Below are 19,576 nucleotides of genomic sequence, written 5' to 3' on the forward strand. Positions count from 1 at the left end.
TTGGGTCCTTGCGCTGACAGCCCTGGGAACGCTGGGGACCCCCCAACAACTCAAAGCACTAGGCACCACTCTGAGCAAGGGTTCACCCCAACCCCTGCTGCGACCTGGGGAGGCAAGCTCGTAAGTCCAGAGAAGGGAGGTCACGTGTCCAGGGTCCAGAAATGCTGAATGCGGAAGCTGGTGAAAATGGATCAGGCGGTGGGTGTTTGCTCATGAGGCAGGCCTGGCTCCTGTCCTGCCTGGTGGCATGAGGCCCGAAAACAATAAGTGGGCACAGGCAAGGCACTGAGCCTCAGCCGGCCAGACGCCGTCTCATGGGTAAGAACATAGGTGCAGCGAGGTCACAGCAAGCAGCTTCCCCATCTATGAAATGGGGACAGTTAGGGAAGCCCCATCAGAGGACTGGGAGAGGAAGGGAAGGGTGAGAAAGGGGCCTGGCCCAGAGGGTCACGGTCCCCACCTGAGTCTTTCAGCCTGCAGGTCTCCTTCCCAGACCTGGGAGAGCCACCCATACCTGCTCTCTGAGGTGACAGAGGAAGGAAGGCACAAGGGGGGGTTGTTGAGTTTAAGTTAAACACCCACATGAATTTATTAAATTCAGACTGTGTTAAAGGGTGGCGATCTGGGAGGAGGGGGCTGGTCAGGGGACGAGGGACACGATGATGGATGGCCATGGGCATCCCACAGAGGGGCCCTGGCCGCTCCCCTGCCTGGCCCACCCCCTCAGCAGTGCCGCATCGGCTTCACCATGATTCCCAATGGTGCTGGGCTGGCGGGACAAGATGGCTAAAACACAGGAACAGACAGACAGACGGCACCTCCACAAACCACGTGCCCTGGCCTGCCTCAGCCCCCACACCATGCACTGGGCCCTGGCCCCAAAAGGGTCTCCTGCCGCCCCGGCCCAATCTGTCCAGGGAAAGGGCTATAGGGAGGGGAGGCGAGGGGCCTGGGTTGGCAGGGGCGGTGTCACCAGGAGCTGGAGCAGATGACGATGACCAGGAGCAGTTAATCCCTTTTCTTGTCCTCTGCTGGTTTTGGAGGGACTTCCTGGGGCTCGGTGGTGGAGCTGGCCCCCTGGGTGGGCTTGTCAGGCATGGGCGTAGAGGCCTCCTCCCCGGCGGCGGTGGTGATCGTGGCAGGGTCAGGAGTGGGTGGCGATGGGAGGGCCCCTATGGCTGCTGGGGCTTCGGCCATGGGGGCAGTTGCTGTCGGTGCCTCACCACTCATGCCAAACTCATTCACCCGTGTGGGGTCGACGCGGTAGATCCACCGTTGGTAGAGGTAGATGAAGAAGACCACATCTAGAGGTGGGGTGAGGGGGGCAGTGTGAGGGGAAGGAGCCCCTCTGGCCTACTGTCAGGGGCTTGGGGGGTCCTGCAAAGACTGGGCCTCAGAATGAACCCTCAGGCCGGGAACAGGGCACGTCCCTTAGCCCAGGCCCTGCCTGCCCGCCCACCAGGCTCACCGTCCCGTAGGCAGCCGATCCGGTACATAACAGGCATCTTGATCACAAAAGCGAACAGGTCATCGATGAACGTGTTGAGGGCCTTGTAGGTGAGCATGCGCCAGGGCAGGTGGGCCACAGACTTGAGCTTGTAGTTGATGAAGAGCTGGGGTGTCATGGTGATAAAGCCTATGGTGGTAAGGGGATACCTGTGAGCAGAGGAAGGGGCATCCTAATCCTGGACCTCTCTGACCTCACTTCCGGCCTCCCTCCCCTCACTTACTCTACTTCAGCCACAATGGCCTGCTTGCTGCTTCCAGTCCCCCAGGCACATGCTACTTTAGGGGCCTTGGATGGCTCCCTCCTTTGGCATCTTTCATCTCCTCAGAGAGGTCTCCCTGACCACCATCTAATGTGCCCCCCTCACCTTGACCCCTTCCCAGTACTCATCACGTGCTGTGAGTCGCCTGTCCACTTGTTTACTGTGTGGGTTCCCCTGAGGATGAGGACCTAAATGCACCTGACCTCCAGAAAACCTCCCTGACCCCAGACTAGACCAGGTATCCCTTCGAGGCTCCCCATATGCCACCCCTGCCCACCCTGGGTTGTCCCTGTCTGGGGATGTCTGCCTCCCACACTGGACCCCAACTGTGGGCGGAGGAACGTCTGCTAAGTGCCTGCTCTCCCGGGTGCCGAGTGTGGCCCAGGCCTGCTCACCGAAGGTCAGCAGGAAGCCGTAGAGCATGCTGAGCACCCAGGAGTACCAGCCCTTGTGCTCCAGGTACAGGAGGCTGTAGACAGCGTAGCAGCCCAGGAGTGGGAAGAGGATCCACGACAGGTACCGAAATGCCATCTGTGGGGCACAGGGTGGGGTTGGAACCCCATTTCTCGGGCCCCACCTGGCACCCCTGCCTCACCCACCCACACCTAGTCTGACAGGCTAGCCTAGGGGAATTTCCAGGTGGCTCTGGGAACTTTGGATTCAGGAAGTATATGGATGGATGGCCGTGGGAAGTATACGTGGCAGGTGGGTGACAGGAAGTATACGTGGCAGGTGTGTGACAGGAAGTATACATGGCAGGTGGGTGACACTAGAGGGTGTGACACAGGCCATAAAGTGTAGACCCGTCAGTTAGGAGGCAGATGCCTTGTCTCCCCTCGCCACCCCAACAACTGCCCACCCCCCGGGGACCCCAGGAGTGTGTGGTGCTTGGAAACCCTAGAGGATACTCACATCGTCGTACACTTTCGTCGAGGACTCGATGTACGTGGACTTGTCTTTGAAGGTTGGGCGGGGGAAGAGTCCTGCTACCTTGTGCTCCCGGTCCAGCTTCGGGCAGGGAGGGAGGCCATGGTCAGCTGCCATTCCCCCTGCCTGCTCCAGTCCCTGCCCTTCCCCACTGTTCCCAGTTCCCCTGCCCCACATGTGACCTGAAAAATCCCCTGGTGCGAAAATCCCCTTGGTCCTGGGAGTGCAGCCGGCACTGGGAAACACCCGGGGCCAGCTCCAGGGTCTGGCTGACCGAACCGTCCCCCTCCCAACCCCTGGCAGCCCCCAAAACAGCATGGCCGCTCAGCCTTACCCGGACATCCATGACCTTGGTGATCTTCCAGAGGTCAATGAGGACCCCGATGAAGACGCTGACCTGGACCACGAAGTTGGTCTCATTGTCCAGGATATAGAGGAGGACCACGAAAGACTGGAAAACTCCAAAGAAGACGGAGCGCACGGACAGGCCCTCCAGGGACTGCCGGCTGTTCCAGAACTGGATATCTGTGCACGGGAGTTAGGGGGAAGCCAGGAAGTTGAGCTGAGTGCTTCCCGCAGCTCCCTCAGGCCCCTCTCTCCTCATACCCCAGGGGAGGTGCTGGGTCACCAAGGGTGAGGGGTGCACACGACTCCCTCCCATAAAGAGCCTCTGCTTCTCAGGTGCCACCTGAGCACTGGACATGCAGGACCTCTGCAGCCCTCACATCTGACACCGGCCCCCAGAATGCAGTCCTTCGACTGGTGACATGACTGCTGCCAGGTTCCACGTGCTCACCAGGCCCAGGTGCTAAGGGCTGCTCAGATAAGCCACTTCCCTGTGGCCTCACAGCCTGGCCTGGCAGAACCTGGCCGGAAGCTGGGTCTTGGTGACACCCAGACCTGGGCGGTCCACCCGGTGCCAGGTGCCTCCCCTGGTTGGAAAGACCTGGGACACGCTTCAAAGCCATCTCCTCCCGCCCACTGCCCTGAAACCGTGAGGGAAGTGGCCCACAGCTACCTGGGGTACACACAAGGGCCCCATGCTCAGGTCTCCAATCAGAGTTCCTTCTGATGCTGCTCCTGGACCCAGCCCGCAGGGCCCAGGTCAGCCCTCTCTGAGCCCTGGGCTCCCCGTAGCCAAACAGGGAAAACAGCACTGGTTGATCCCGCCTGCGTTGAGTGTTTAAGACCCGCAGCCACAGGCGGCCACCATCACAATGCCTGTTTTACAGAGGCAGCCAGGCCGTGCTCGCACAGGGCCGGCTTTGCACTGTGAGCCCTGGCCATCCACCTGCTCTGGTTCTGGTTCTGGAACTCCAACACACTCGGCAGGCTCCTCTACACCCCATCAGACCCTGAGATTTAAAAGGGAAATTCAGCCAAAACCGGTTTGGCTCAGTGGATAGAGCGTCGGCCTGCGGACTGAAGGGTCCCAGGTTCGATTCCGGTCAAGGGCATGTACCTTGGTTGTGGGCACGTCCCCAGTGGGGGGGGGGGGGGGGGTGCAGGAGGCAGCTGATCGATGTTTCTCTCTCATCGATGTTTCTAACTCTCTATCCCTCTCCCTTCCTCTCTGTAAAAAATCAATAAAATATATTTAAAAAATAAAAATAAAATAAAAATAAAAGGGAAATTCATAGAAACCCCCCAGTCCTGACCAGGGAGAATGGATCTGGAGATGGGGTTCTGTTGGGGGTGAAGGGATCCAAGTCCTGTCCTAGACTAGAAGGCAACAAACATGGGGTGTAAAGCTGGGTTCACCCAGGGCCACCCCTGCTGTGTGACCTTGGCCGAGTGACCACCCACTCTGAGCCTTCATTTCTCATCAGGAAGAGGGACCCCAGTCGACCCAGCTCCCAGTGAGCAGGAGTGTTTGTGAGCCGGCACCTGCCCAGGCACAGGAGTATTCCACAGGCTATGGCCAAGACCCGCGACCAGTGGTTGGCACTTACTGCTCAGTTCTGATGTTACAATCTTCAAAATGTAACTTAATCTTGGCAATATAGTCTTAATAATAATAATATTTATTACTACTGCCCCTTCCAGAGCAGGCCTCCTTCAGATTGGGGTTCTCTAGGAAAGGAAGAAGTGGCCGGCAGGGCCTAGAGGATGAAAGTGGGTGCTGGAGCCGGCTGCCTGGGTCCAAATCCTGGCTCTGCCAACTGGGAGCTGTGTGACTGCAGGCAAGTTACCTAACCTCCCTGAGCCTCTGCTTCATCATAAGCATGGCGGTAACAACAGGCTTCCGCACGGGGCTGTGGCTGTGAGGACTCAATGAGCTGACGAATGAGGACACTCAGAACAGTGCCTGCCCCATGGCCAGTCCCCTCAAACCCTGGCCATTGCCATGGTTGGCCTTTGGAACGTAGGGGCCTTCTGGGGACTGAGCTGTCACCTTCCCATTCGGGTGGGCCCCATCCACTCCACCCTGAGGGGCCTTTCCCAGCAGGCAACCTGCTGGGCAGGCTGATGGGAGCAGCTCTGGGGCTTCCCTGCTCTGGGCCTCGGAGTTCCCCAGCCCAGCCCCTCCTGCAGCACCACACCCAGTAGATGGAAGTTTCTGGACTGGGAGTTTCGGGACCATCATCCTGGCCAGTTCACTGGGCCTTTGGAGAGTGGGGCTGAGAGACCCCCAGGTAGGGAAAGGACCTATGGGTGAGGAGGGAAAGAGAGAGGGGGCAAGCCTCCTCTGGTAGCCTCCCACTCCCAGCCCCCCATGGCCTCTCACAGGCCCCAGGGTCCCTCCCCTACCGTTCTTGAAGGCCAGGAACTCAAAGACACTGTGGACGATGGACACGATGATGGTGAGAGCCAGCAGGTAGGGGTTGGTCTCTAGGAGGGCAACCTAGAGGTGGGGGTGGGGGAGATGCCTGTGAGCGCTGCCATGCCCTTGCTGGGGGGCTGACCTCTCTCCTCCTGGACTCCCAGAAGAACCTGCTCACAGACCTGACCCCCAGGACTACCCAGAGAGGGAGTACGCATGATAGGCAGAGATGGACAGATGGACATGGAGAGGCAGGCAAGTGATAGAGAGAGAAAGAAACAGAAGAGAGGAGAGAGACAGAGACAGAGATGGGGAGAGAGGCAGAGTGACAGAGACAGATGGAGGGACAGGCGGAGTGAGGAACAGAAACCCAACATGAAAGACAGCCCCAGGCAAGCACAGGGGTAGGGAGACCCCTTAGGCCTTCCAGAACAAAGGTGGGATATTCAGATGCACAGACATAAGCAGAGAAAGATGGGGACGCCAAGAGTATTCAAGAACACAGTGACAGAGAGCAGAGACATCAAGTCAGAGCCCAAAGTTGGGGAGAAATGGGCTATGGAACAAGATCAGGAAGGGGCAGTCCGGACTCAGAAGGCCTGGCCAAAGAAACAGAAAAGCTGAGACAAGGAGGACCACAGAAGCCTCAGGGATGGGATCCCCAGAGCCAGCGAGGGCTGAAGGAGGGAGGGCACCTGGGAAGTTGTGAAACTGGTCAGGGAGCACTGGTCGGAGGTCCCCAGGCTGCCAGCCTGACCCACTTCCCCTTTCCCTCCTGCAGCCCAGGAGGGTGCTGGGAAGCCCCCACCCCCACCTCACCTTCACCGAGTCCTGCTCCTCGTCTGACTGCTCGTATAGCTCATCACCCAGGAAGTTCCAGGGTGACTTGGTGCTCTGGGCGGCGTAGAGCTGCCAGCGCCAGAGAGAGAGTGGGCAGAAGGAGACGCGGAGCGGCAGGCTGGCCAGGCTCTCGTTGATGGGGTAGTAGTCCTTCTGCAGGTTCCAGTAATCGTTGAAGTAGATGATGGGATAGTAGTCACCGCTCACGGCGTCGAATTTCACGTCTGCAGGCAAGTGGGGGCAGGGGCACTGCTCAGCCTGGGCTGGAACCAGGGGAACCCGCAAGGGTAGGGAGACCCCTTAGGCCTTCCAGAACAATGGTGGGATATTCAGATGGGCCCCCTGACAGACACTGGAGGACAGGGACAGGGAAGAAAGGGGTCTTTAGGCAGGGGTGGGGCAGGGTGGAGAGCTTGGGTAGATGGAGACAGGAGAGCCAGAGGGGGCTGGGGGCCTCACACTGGTCCAGGGGCGGAGGCACGCTGCCCTTCACCCACGGTGTGTGGTCGTCCACAATGTTGATGGTGATGTTGGGGTGCCAGTGGGAGATCACTTCTACAGGCCCATAGTCCTCGGCCCTCTGAGGGGAGACAGGGGGTCATGGGGCTCAGAGGCACCTGCACCTGAAGGCTCCCGTGACAATCGTGACAGCAGAAGAGCAGCCACCACAGTGACCATTGGCCAGCCACACGCCAGCCTTACAGACCCCACACCCTGGACCCCCAGCCACCTACGGGGGGAAAACCCAGGCCTGCAGATCTGGATGGGACCGTATATGCCAGGCTGCAAAAAGGGCCACTCACGGGGTGCCTGCAGGGACCACCGCACAGAGAGGAAGATTCTTGGCACCCAGCACAGGTTAACGCGCTGGTGCCCCCAGCCCACCTGGAAGAATGGGGGCGCTACTCTGCCCAGCTGGGCTTGGGTCTGACTGCTTGGGTGTGAATCCCACACTGCCATTTCCTGGCTCTGACACTGAGCAAGTCTTCCCACTGAAAACGGGAACAGTGATGGGACCCACCCTCACCGGAACCCTCCCATGCCCTGAGAGGCAGCTCAGCTTCCTAGCCCCATTTTGAGGAAAACGGAGGGTCAGAGGGGCGAGGAGACTTGACCGAGTCCCCACAGCTCGGTGGTGGTGCCAGCTGAGAGCCCGCATGGCTGCTGGGCCGAGAACAGCCTGACGCCCCCAGGACCCAAGAGCTCCGCTCATGTACCTTAATCATCTCTGGATCGGCTTCTGTCTCCCCTGTCAATAGGTTCTTGGTTTTCTGAAATCGCCGGCGCTTGTATTTGTTGATCACTGTGGAGGGGGACGGGAGAAGAGTGGATATGAGACCTGCTGGCACTGGGGGATCCAGACCCCTCTGCCTACCAAGAGCTGCTCACTGGTCTCCCGGCTCCCACTATCCCAAATGCCAAGTGATGATAACGCTGACCGGCAGGCCTGAGCTGCCTGCCCTCTCAAACCTCAGTCCCACTTTCCCCATCTTTACAGTGACACCAACATCCACCAAATGACTCGTGGCAGAAACACGGAGTCTTTCTGCTCCAGAACCTGCTGCGTGGGTCCCAACAGGCCCGTCCTCCAATCCAACCACAACTCCCCCTCCCCCTCCAGGCCCAAGGTGAGCCAGCCCCGGTGTCCCCTCCTGGATGACTATAGCCACCTCCTCACTGGCCTCCTGCCGGCCGCCCTTGCTTCCTATGACCTTCTCTCAGCCGGGCAGCCAGCGATTCTTTTAAACCAAGTATCTGAACTTGCCCTCCTGCTACTTTCGAACCCCAGGCAGCCCCTGCGGCCCCAGCAGCGCACCTTCATGCCCCATGCTTGCAGGCCCCTTACCCCTCCCACCCTCGTCCTCCTCACTCCCCTCTCTCCTCACATGCGCCAACCTGACACGTACCCACCATGGCTGGGAGCTTCCTGGTGGCTCTTCTCACCCTCACGTCCCTCTTCCTAGGGCTTCCCTGCGCACCCCACTCAAGGAGCCTCCAGTAGTGCTCCTTGCATTGTGCATGCCCTTCACAACATTCCCCCTGCCTCCAATTCCACTGCCCTTCGGTGTGTTTGCTGTCTCTCCCCTCAACCTGTCTGTGAGCCCCAGGAGGGGGTGGGCCCATTTGGACACTGACATATCCCCGCACGGGGCTGGGCCCAGTGCCGACCAGTGGAATACACGGAAGTAAACAGGCGAGCTGCGGACAGTTCAGAAGGCCTGGAACCACCAGTGTGAGAAATCCTTTGGGGCTGCGAACCCCCAGCCAAGAGCAGCCTTCACTTCCTCTTGCAGAGGCCAGGCTGGCCACAGGCTCTCTGCCTCCCTGCCTTGAACCATGCCAAGACTTGCCAGGAGGAAGGGGCTGGTGCTTGCTCCGGCCTGATCTCCGCACCTCCACCCCGCTTGGGTACTTTTCAGCTCTCCCTATCCTGGGACAAAATGCAGTCTGCCCCTCCTGTGACTTCTCCATCTTGTCCCCGAGGGGCAGGGAGAGATGGGGAAACGGGAAGGGAGCTGGTAAAGAGCAGGAGCCCTAGTCTCACACGAGCGAAGGGACGTTGGAAAGCTTTGTCACTTCCCGGGCCCCGGTCCCTCCTCTGGAGAATAGCTGGACCATTGTGAAGTGACTCTGCTCTACAGAGCCCAGCCAGGAATGTCTCTGCATGTCACATACACACAAACCACCGGGCCCGGATCCCTCGCATCCACTCAGAACCAGGGCTGGAGGCTTCTGAACTCTACACACAAGCTCATGTTCAAAAACATTTCTGGAACGGGACTTAGGCTTTCAGCCCAGGGCCTGCTGCTCTGACGGCAGCACAAATACCATCCCAGCACTTCGATCCACACAGGTGAGACCTTGCCCCACGTCCCGGGGGAGCAGTAAACACCCAAGGGTGGGCATCCTGAAGAATGAATTCCGGGGGGACACACTCGGCTACTGTTGCATTCCTTAGAGAGGCTGACGCGGGAAGGGAGGAGCCTGGCCCAGCCGGGTCCCAGAGGCCTGGAGGAGGCGGCACAGGAGAGAGGCTTTGGCTCAGGGGGAGAACATTCTACAACTTGGCAGCACCCACATGGATTATAATACACGATGGACCTGGCTTCTGTGGGAGGAAGAGCCACCTTTCCTTGGAGCTGAAGCTTCTAGAAGTGCGGCAGCCGCATGGTGGTCACCGGCCACGTGAGGCTGCTGAGCACTGACAATGTGGCTGACCCGAGCGGAGGTGTGCTGTGAGTGTAAAACACACCAGATTCTGAAACTTAGTGCAGAGGAAGAGAAAGAATGTAAGATAATCTTGGTGATTTTTTATACTAGTTACATGTTGAAATGACAATATGTTGACCTCAGTAAAATTATAACTAATGTTAATTTTATAGTTTTAGAGGGTTGTTTTTGTGTGTGTGTTTTATGTGGCCACTAGAAAACTTAAAATGACTCAGTGGCTGGCACTACATCTCTAGGGGACAGAGCTGCTATAGAGGACTGAGTGCTGGCCCTGTGGGGGAGGGGGTTGTTCTGCTCCCACACTCTCATTCTTTGCCCTGGAATTGGGTGGCCAGCTCCAAGGGGTCCCAGCTGTGGGGCAAGCCTGGGTGATCCTGGTGGGCCTTCCAGGTCCACCGGCTGCATTCACCTGTCACAGTGACTGTGAACACCACCTCACCACACAGCGACAAGGATCTCACTTCCCAAAGGCAAACCCACAAAAAATATAGCATCAATGAGGGTAAATGAGATGCAAGCCAGCAACCACCTGACTGGGTCTCATTTAAGGCAACCTCTGAGGCGTCAGGCACATCCACCCCAGGCCCCTGACGACCCCACTTTTGGGGACATGTTCTTCAGGACAGCCCCTGCAGGCCACACCTCCGCAGCTCACCTTCGCCCACATCTTCACAGGTCCCACTATGCAGAAAGCAGCGGGCTCAACATCCACAGAGCACATTCCAGACACACTCACTTAACAGCGCTCAGTACACATGGGGCACCGGAATACCAACTTTTTGTTCAATCCAGTGTAGGTAAGCTTTTTAAATCATGTGTTTATTTGGCTTATGTTTTAAATATATAAATTCTAAAAATATACCATATCAAGACTGTCCAATCATGACTTTGTATCACTTCCAGTTCTGCCAGCATGCCCCTAACACTTCCTTGATGACAATGACATCTCTGGATGGGGAGGTGGGGGAGGGGGTGGGTTCAGAGACAAAGTCAATGAGAAGGGCCACACCTCAGTGAGTCCAATTACACTTACAATTTAGGGAGGGAATAATCTAACTACCCCTGACATTTCCCCTCACGTTTGAATTATTCTTCTGTTTTCCCCCTAAGGCTTTTCTCTATTTCTAGTTCCAGTGTAAGACCTCATCCTAAACTTCTTAACTTCTGAAGAAAAATAAAAATGTGCTCAAAGACAAGCTCCCCAATTTTAAATCTCCGCACTCCAGAAACATAAGTGATTTAATCATTAGTTGACCCAAAGCATTCTTTGTTTCTTTTCAAATGTGATGATGATTCTTCATACATTTCCCTTTTCCATATGGGCACGTTGGGTATTAGAGTATCAGTGGCCTAGCTTACAGCTTTGAGGCATGCAGCCCTATGGGCTGAGCACACAGCAGTGGTTCCCAACCTTTTTTTGGCCATGCCCCACCTAAGCATCTCTAAATCCTGATGCCCCCTGTGACATATAATTCTTATTATTCAAAAAGTGAGCTCCTATTCATATGGAGGAAGCCTAAAAGGCCATTAACTTGGTCTAAACAAGCTTCCAAAGAATGTGGCATCCATGAAAGAAAGATAAAAGAACCAAAGGGTAGTTGAAGTACTGAGGAAGAAATTGCTAAAAAAATAATATGAAGTGATATAAAAAATAGCAAATAAAGTTTCAAAACATATAATAGAGAACTGAAATGCATAAATATGTCACAATATATATCTATATACTAGAGGCCCAGTGCACGAAATTCGTGCATGGGGGGGGGGGCGGAATTCGTGCATGGGGGGGTGGTCCCCTCAGCCCGGCCTGCACCCTCTCCAAACCGGGACCTCCATGAGGGACATGCCTCTCGCAATCTGGGACTACTAGCTCCTAACTGCTCGCCAGTCTGCCTGCCTGATCACCCCTAACCACCTCGGTCTGCTGGCCTGATCGCCCCTAACTGCTCCCTTGCTGGCTTGATCGCCCCTAAACACCTCTGCCTTGGCCCTGCTCCCAGGACCCAGGATTCCCTCCTTCAGCCAGCTGCAGGCACCCGGGACCCAGGCCGGCCGCAGCCACAGGGGACAGTGGGTGGGTGGCTTTACCCGGGCCGCAGCCGCAGGCGCTGGCGCACAGGACCACAGGGCAGGCAGCTTCTCCGGCTGGCTGCGGCCTGGAACCGCGGGGCGGGCAGCTTCTCTGTCTCCCGGGCTGCAGCCAGCTGCAGGCGCTGGCGCCTGGGACCTTGGGGAGGGCAGCTTCTCCGGCTGGCTGTGGCCTGGGACCATGGGGCGGACGGCTTCTCTGTCTCCCGGGCCGCAGGCGCTGGTGCCCGGGACCACTGGCGGGGTGGCTTGGCCCGGGCTCGGTTTTGTCAGGAAGGACGTCCGGATGGTCATCCGGAAGACGTCCAGTCTAATTAGCATGTTACCCTTTTATTAGCATAGATTGTATATGAGGCCCCCTAGAACCATAAGAAATGCATAAAATTCACAGTTAATAACTCATTCTCGAATTGTCCCCTTAAAAATCAAATTGGGCCCTGGCCAGTTTGGCTCAGTGGATAGAGCGCTGGCCTGCAGACTGAAGGGTCCCGGGTTCGATTCCAGTCAAGGGCACATTCCCGGGTCGCAGGCTCGATCCCCACTAGGGAGTATGCAGGAGGCAGCCGATCCATGATTCTCTCATCAATGATGTTTCTATCTCTCTCCCTCTCCCTTCCTCTCTGAAATCAATAAAACTGTATTTAAAAAAAAAAAAATCAAATTGGCCCGGCTGATGTGGCTCTGTGGTTGAGCATCGACCTATGAACCAGGAGGTCAGGGTTCAACTCCTGGTCTGGGCGCATGTTTGGGTTGTAGGCTCAATCCCCAGCGTAGAACATGCAGGAGGCAGTCATTAATTTCTCTATCCCCTCCGCCGCTTCATCTCTGAAGTCAATAAAATATATCTTTAAAGAAAAATCAAACTGCCCCCTTGTGGGGCGTGTGCCCCACACTGGGAACCACTGTTCTAAGCTCTTTTCCCTTCCAAGTTCTTTCTCGTGGTCCCTAGAGAGAGGGACATGCACCACAGAGCGGAGAAGCTGTAACTGTGAGACTCACCTGCTGGAAGTTCCTCAGCAGTGTTATTATCCCTTTAGGTTTCTCTTCAACTTCCTATCTTTCTCAAGGGGCTCCACAGCACTACCCTCCATTAATGGCAGGAGGATGGCAATTTCATCTGTTGACTGAGCTGTAGGAGCTGACCTCCAAGCCTGACATATTCTTATTTTTCTTCTGAACTTTATTTTTATTGTTGACACCGTTACAGATGTCCCCATTTCTCCCCCACCTTTGTCCACCTCCATCCAAGCTCCACATCTTTTTCTTTTTAATCCTCACCCCAGGATATGTTTTTATTGCTTGTTAGGGATATAGAAAGAAACATTGATGTGACAGAGAAACGTTGATCGGCTGTGTCCTCTACTTGCCCCAACGGGGGATTGAACCTGCCGCTTGGAAAGTGCTGACTGGGGATCGAGCCCACAATCTTGGTGCACGGGACAGTGCTCCAACCAACTGTACCACCGATTCAGGGCTAGACGTGTTCTTGAGGAACAGCCAGTACCACCTGATCTGTGACATCAGCCAAGCCCGGATGTCATGTTTCTGTCTCATTCCACAGCCACAATGCTTTTACTTCTTGTGGCACAGAAATGGTCTCTGAATGAATTCCTGTTATTTCAGCACTTTTCACAAAATACAACACTTAGACCTGGCACCACCGTACCATCCCTCCAGAGATTGCCAGTCCAGGGTCCCAGCCGCAAAGACTGGGCTATTTTTATATCAAAATAAGAAAGACCTAACCACAAGAATAGAAGTGTGTCCGTTACCATGCCACACACAAAACAGCTGGATAGACCAGCACCAAATTCACAGGCACAAAAAATGAAATTGAGATGGAGCTAACAAAATTTGCTGGTGAAACTAAAGTACAGGGAGAGATTCCTATGACAGCCAATTAGGAGACAGTGGATTCCGGGACAAAGACACAAAGAGTGAGCGAAAAAATGCCAACACTCACTAACCTCATAGAAAAGGAGAAATTGGACAGGAAAGAAAAAAAACTATGTTCAGTGTGGTTCAGATGTAAATAAGAATCACACACTAGTCCAGCTGGTGTGGCTCAGTGGTTGAGCATAGGCCTATGAACCAAGAGGTCACGGTTCGATTCCCAGTCAGGGTACATACCGGGGGTTGCAGGCTCTATCCCCAGGAGGGGGCGTGCAGGAGGCAGCCGATCAATGATTCTCTCTCATCATTGATGTTTTTATCTCTCCCTTTCCCTTCCTCTCTGAAATCAATAAAAATATATTTAAAAAAAAGAATCACACACTCAATCATTTGAATACTAAATGTTAATCTAGTCAAAATTATGTTAATGTGCTAGGATTTCCTCTTCCAGAGTAAGAGGTCAGGAGGTAATATCTAAAACTGAAAAGCCAAGAAATTGAGGTAGCAACTTGTTATTGAGAGCCTTGGGGAATAAAGAACAGGAGAAACAGCTAAATGAATTTGAAAGCAGTTGCCTGTGGGGGGTAGGAACTGGGAAAAAGGGGAAGGGGGAACAGGGGACTGATGAGTCTAACTGTTTTGTTTATTATTTGAATTTTAAACCATATACAGCCTGGCCGGCGTGGCTCAGTGGTTGAGTGTCGACCTATGAACCAGGAGGTCATGGTTCGATTCCGGTCAGGGCACATGGCCGGGTTGTGGGCTCGATCCTCGGTGTGGGGGTGTGCGGGAGGCAGCCGATCGATGATTCTCTCTCATCACTGATGTTTCTGTCTCTCTCTCTCCCTTGTTCTCTGAAATCAATAAAAAGTATATTTAAACCATATACAGTTGACCCTTGAACAACATGGAAGTTAACTGTGCAGGTCAACTTCTATGCAGATTTTTAAAAAGAAATAACTGTATTGTTTTTGATCTGCGGTTGGGAATCCATGGATGTGAAACGCTAACTGTATGCACCGATCTATGCCATCTTATATAAAGGACTTGAGCATCCTCAGATTTTGGTACTCACTGGAGTGCTGGAACCAATCCCCCACACATACTAAGGGACAATTAAGTTTTGGGGAGTAAAAAATTATACAAAATAAAAAATGAAAAAAAATTTACACAAACATTTTCCACTGTGTAGAGGACCGGCACCCCTAATCCCTGTGTTATTCAAGGGTCAACTGTACTTCTAACAAGAGAAAAACAATAATTTAAGGAGATGCCCTAGGCAGAGAAAGTATTTTAATATAAGGCTGTGTCATAAGCCACAAATGGCCATCCCTGACCCAGGGCTTCTCAGTGGTGACTCGCAGTCCCATCCGATGGGGAGTCACTTGGTGGGCACCCAGCAAGGATGAGAATAGGGGACCTTATCTAGTCCCAGGGCCCTCAGCATCTCACCTTCGAAAATAAAGGGCACTGCTCAGAGGTGTGTGTCTGAGAATAGAGGGCTCACAGCAAAGCCACACAGGACCCATCTGAACAGGTCACCTGGGACACAGGCACCATCCCACAAGGCATCTCAAGGGTGACACACGTGTGCAGTGCCCATTCACGCGGACTGGGTTGACACAGATGCGATTAGAGGTCACACTGAACGAAACAAATTTCAAAGGGCCTCCCGTCTCCCTGTGCTCATTAAATCAACCCACTGTCCATGCACAGACTATTCTTAAGCATCTACTTCTACCAAGCCAGGTGCTACACAGGAGCTGGCCCATCACCTCCCCTTCAAAAATCCCCTTGTCCACCTGTTCCTCCTTTCTTACTTAAAAAAAAAAGTATAATTTTTTTAAAAATATGTTTTTATTGATTTCAGAGAGACAGGGAGAGGGAGAGAGAGAAAAACATCAATGAGGAGAGATAATTATCAATCGGCTGCTTCCAGCACACCCCCTACTAGGGATCAAGCCCACAACCCGGGCATGTGCCCTAACCTGGAATGGAACCAGGACTTCCTGGTTCATAAGTCAACGTTTAACCACTGAGCACAACAGCGAGACCCACCTGCTCACTCTAAGCCCACTGCTCTCATGTCTGCCTGAGGGGTGTCTACAGAGGCACAACGGATGGGCCTCCAATCCCAGACTCCCTGGGCACAGGGTTCCTGCCAGTCCTTGTGGACCTGGGATTCGAGGTCCTTCACTGGCTTGGGGCACCCAGGCTGCCAGCTGCCTGGACTGTGGATCTGAGCTGCGGAGACTGACTTACTCCGAGACATGTGGACTGTGGCGAGCCGGCGATACAGGGCCTTCTGCCGGGGATCTGGGTGGAAGCCACTCTTGGTGAAGTAGACGTGGATGTAGATGGAGCCATTCTGCTGAACGCTCTGCAAGGCGGGCCAATGGAGAGAAGGAAATGCTGAAGCCCCTCACGACATATGCCCCTAGGAGATTCCCCACCCCCCAGTTCTCCGGCCAGGCAAGCAGTGTAGCTAAGTGGTTAAGAGCAAAACACTGGAGCCAAAGAGACTCGGATTCAAATCCAGGTTCTAGCACTTCCCCATGCTGAGCCTCTATGTCCACCCGCAGGGTGCAGGTCATGAGAGCTGAGGGCACAGCAGTGCAGTCGGGATTATCCCAGAGCACCTAGCATGTCACGCAGGCATGAAGTAGGAGCTCAATAAATGACCTTAATTTATTCAACAGTAAAACCTGGATGGAGGTAAGAGGGGGAGCACCAGACCCTGCTCTGGGTACTCCAAATGGTAACTGCCTAATCCACTGGGTTCACATTCCTGCAACACACAGACCTATTGCAGTGGTCGTGTTACACCCATTTTCCAGAAGAGCCAACTAGGGCTCACACAGAGAGCTTACATAATGTGCAGTGAATGAATCTGAACCCAGTCTGCGGGCTCCTTTGAGGCTCTGCCTCTCACCATCTACGTCCCACCGCTCTGCCCGCACCTTTCTTCTTCCAGCTCTCCAGGCGGGGCATTATGCTCACTGCCACCACATACAGAGAACACTGAAGAGGGGTGGCCACCTGCTAGGGCACATCTGAGCCCTCCCTGATTGTGCAGAGCTGGCTTCACTTGGTCACACTGCATCCTCCTTGCTTCCCTGCCTTTGAGGTCCACCTCTGTGTTCATCCTGTTTCTTTGTTTTTTATACTGTTTTAACATCTTAGAGGACATAGCTAGCTGGGTAGAGACTGCCCCTACAGGACTAGCTAATTCCTACAGATAATAAACAACTCCCCTGCCCAGGAACAGGCCTTTTACATGCAAACCAACCAATCCCAAATCCACAGCCCCACCCACGCCCTTCTAAGCTGTTTCCCTACACTCCCTAGTCGTTCCTGAGGAAACCCCAGTAGAGACTCTGGCCTAGGCTTCCCCTCTCGCTCCTTCTGCTCCTGCACAAACTCGGTGCTTCCCCATGTGGCCCTGTGTTACATGGCGTCCCCCGCCTCGGGAAACGTAATTAATTCTTCTTTCAATGGCACTGGCCTCTCCGTGTCATCACTCAGTCAGCGCCATAAATTAAAATCAGGTGCAACTGAGATACCCTCCCACCTTAAACCTGGGAAGGAGGGTCAGATCCAACTCCTTGGGGTGGCTTTTGCTGCCCGGCTTGCTGCCCCTCAGGCTAGTGGGGACCTCAGGGAGGGAGGGGCCTGGATTCTGGGCAAGAGTCTGGTGGAAGCCATCCCTCAGCACAGGTTAGCCTATCGGCCTCAGGAAGACTGTGTCCACACCCTGTGTCCAGCCACCCCCACAGACCAAGACAGAGACAGAGCAGACATGCCCCCTTCCCCCTCAGGAGGCCAAGGAGACCTGCTAAAGAGAAATGAATGAGTGTGCAGCCCCAAGGAGATGTCAACGTCATTAATGCAGCGAATTCACAGATTGTTCAACATTCTGCACCCAGCCCCATGCTGAAGAGAGTTGGGGCACAGTGGTTAGCAAGATAGTCCCAGCCTTACCCTCATAGGGCTCACAGTCCCATGATGGGGAGAGACCCATGTCCAGGAAGTGACAACCCCCCGTGTGGGCAGGGCTTGGGTGGGAGAGCCCAGAGAGGGCAGCTGCCAGAGCCTGAGAGTCAGGAAGGGCGTCTTAGGGGAGGCAGGATTTGAACACGGGGCTGCCAGCATCCAGAGCCAGAGAGCCTGAGTTCAAATCTCTCATTAGCTCTGTGACCTTAGGTGGGTCACTTAAGCTCTCTGCACCTCAATGTCCTCATCACTGGAGAGAAGAGTTCCCACTTTATAGGGTTACTGGGAGGTTTACACTAGTTGGCCTACCTTGGTGCCCTGCACAGAGTAAGTGCTTAATCAATGTTAACTGTTATTTTCAAACTAGAGGCCCAGTGCACAAATTCGTGCACTGGTGTGTGTGTGTGGGGATGAGGGTGAGGAGGGTGTTCCTCAGCCTGCAGTCCGGGAGCCCTCGGGGGATGTCCCCACGGGGAGCGGGCATAACCCACAGTCTGACATCCTTAGCGCTGCCACGAGGGAGGCAGGCCACTGCATTCAGCAGCCATCAGCCCGGCTTGTGGCTGAGCGGCACTCCCCCTATGGGAGCTCACTGACCACCAGGGGGCAGCTCCTGTGTTGAGCGTCTGCTCCCTGGTGGTCAGTGCACGTCAGAGCGACAGGTCGTTCAGCTGTTTGGTCAATTTGCATATTACCCTTTTATTATATAGGATTGGGCTGCCTGACAAACTAGTGATGACTAGACACCCCCAAGGACAATTACTAATCTTTCACTGGTTAAAACCACAGAAATACATGATCCTAGGCCAATTCCAAGTCCATCCACATGGAGATGTGTGGAGGCTATGGCCCAGAGACTTCAGGGACCTGCCTGTGGCCACGAAGCATGTGAACTGAGGGTACAGCCAGCCTTGGAGCCTAACCTCCAGATCGCAGGACTGGGAGTTGGTTCAAGGAAAGGCCCTTCCATGCAAGGTGAGCAGCCTGGGGGCCAGAGCTCAGGAGCCATCCCCACCTGTGGAATGTCGAGCTCAGCAAAGTGCTCATAGCAGCCATCTGAGTTCTCGCCGCTAGTCCAGTCGCCATACACAAGGTCGTGCTGCTCCCAGAAGAGTGCTGACGTGGCGTTGAAGTCTGTAAAGTGCTCGTGCTCTGAGATGTACACGTGCAGGTTCTGTTGGGAGGAGAAGTGGGGAGCTTAGGGTTCCTCATTAAGAGCCTCTGAGGTTGATGGATAGAGAGCAGATGAAGAACTGTGGCAGTGGTCAGCCTACTAATATGAATAACTTTGTTGGGTGAAGAAAAAGGGGAGTTAGTGGAGAGAAGAGTAGCAACTAGCGAATAAATTTTCTCTTTTCTCATACCCCACCACATCTGTCCTGGTCTGAGTCTGTGATGTCTATGAGCAAAAAAAACAATTAAAGAATGGCCAGCCTCACCCAGCTGGCATAGCTCAGTGGCTGAGCATTGACCTATGAACCAGGAGGTCACAGTTCCATTCCCCGTTAGGGCACATGCCCGGGTTGCGAGCTCAGTCCCCAGTGTGGGGTGTGCAGGAGGCAGCCGATCGATTGATATTTCTGATATTTCTCCCTCTCCCTTTCCCTTCCTCTCTGAAATCAATAAAAATATATTAAAAGAAAAAAGAGAATGGCCAGCCTAGCAATTAGAATTTGGGGTTAGAAAGGATCAAGACCTCCCTGAATTATCTTCTCCCTTCTCAGCCTCTTATGGCCTTCCTAGTCAGAGCTCTGCAGGCTTATGGATAAAGCACGGTCAACATCTGCAGGAACATCAGCCACTACCGAGAACACAGGGAAGCCATGCCGCCAAGAACTCCCTCTTCTCTCAAGTCCCCGTGGCCGTCTTTGTCCAGAGCCCTGAAGGCCCACAGACCAAGAACAGCTGAGCAGTGGTCACCCCGCTGACTAGAATTCTGGGAAACTGAAAACATAGATGTGAGAGAGACACGTCAATTGGTTGCCTCCCGCATGGGCTTTGACTGGGGCCGGAGATCAAGCCTACAACTAAGGTACATGCCCTTGACCAGAATTGAACCCAGGACCCTTCAATC

The 19,576-nt window shown here is 54.4% G+C and overlaps 1 protein-coding gene across 1 annotated transcript in view; it reads right to left on the reverse strand.

Moving 5' to 3' along the window:
* Positions 1-554: 554 nt before the first annotated feature.
* Positions 555-19,576, reverse strand: part of CLPTM1 (CLPTM1 regulator of GABA type A receptor forward trafficking) — a 37,967-nt gene continuing 18,945 nt past the window's right edge. The window contains exons 4-14 of the mRNA XM_080645362.1: positions 18,518-18,676; positions 15,772-15,889; positions 7,518-7,603; positions 6,760-6,880; positions 6,280-6,524; positions 5,448-5,541; positions 3,031-3,221; positions 2,682-2,777; positions 2,165-2,300; positions 1,469-1,636; positions 555-1,304 (exon numbers count right to left, since the gene is read on the reverse strand). Coding sequence (XP_080501488.1) covers positions 1,009-1,304; positions 1,469-1,636; positions 2,165-2,300; positions 2,682-2,777; positions 3,031-3,221; positions 5,448-5,541; positions 6,280-6,524; positions 6,760-6,880; positions 7,518-7,603; positions 15,772-15,889; positions 18,518-18,676 — 1,710 coding nt within the window. The 3' untranslated portion in view covers positions 555-1,008. The remainder of the gene's footprint in view (positions 1,305-1,468; positions 1,637-2,164; positions 2,301-2,681; positions 2,778-3,030; positions 3,222-5,447; positions 5,542-6,279; positions 6,525-6,759; positions 6,881-7,517; positions 7,604-15,771; positions 15,890-18,517; positions 18,677-19,576) is intronic.

Source organism: Plecotus auritus (genome assembly GCF_963455305.1).
Source record: "Plecotus auritus genome assembly, chromosome: 10".
Classification (NCBI taxonomy): domain Eukaryota; kingdom Metazoa; phylum Chordata; class Mammalia; order Chiroptera; family Vespertilionidae; genus Plecotus; species Plecotus auritus.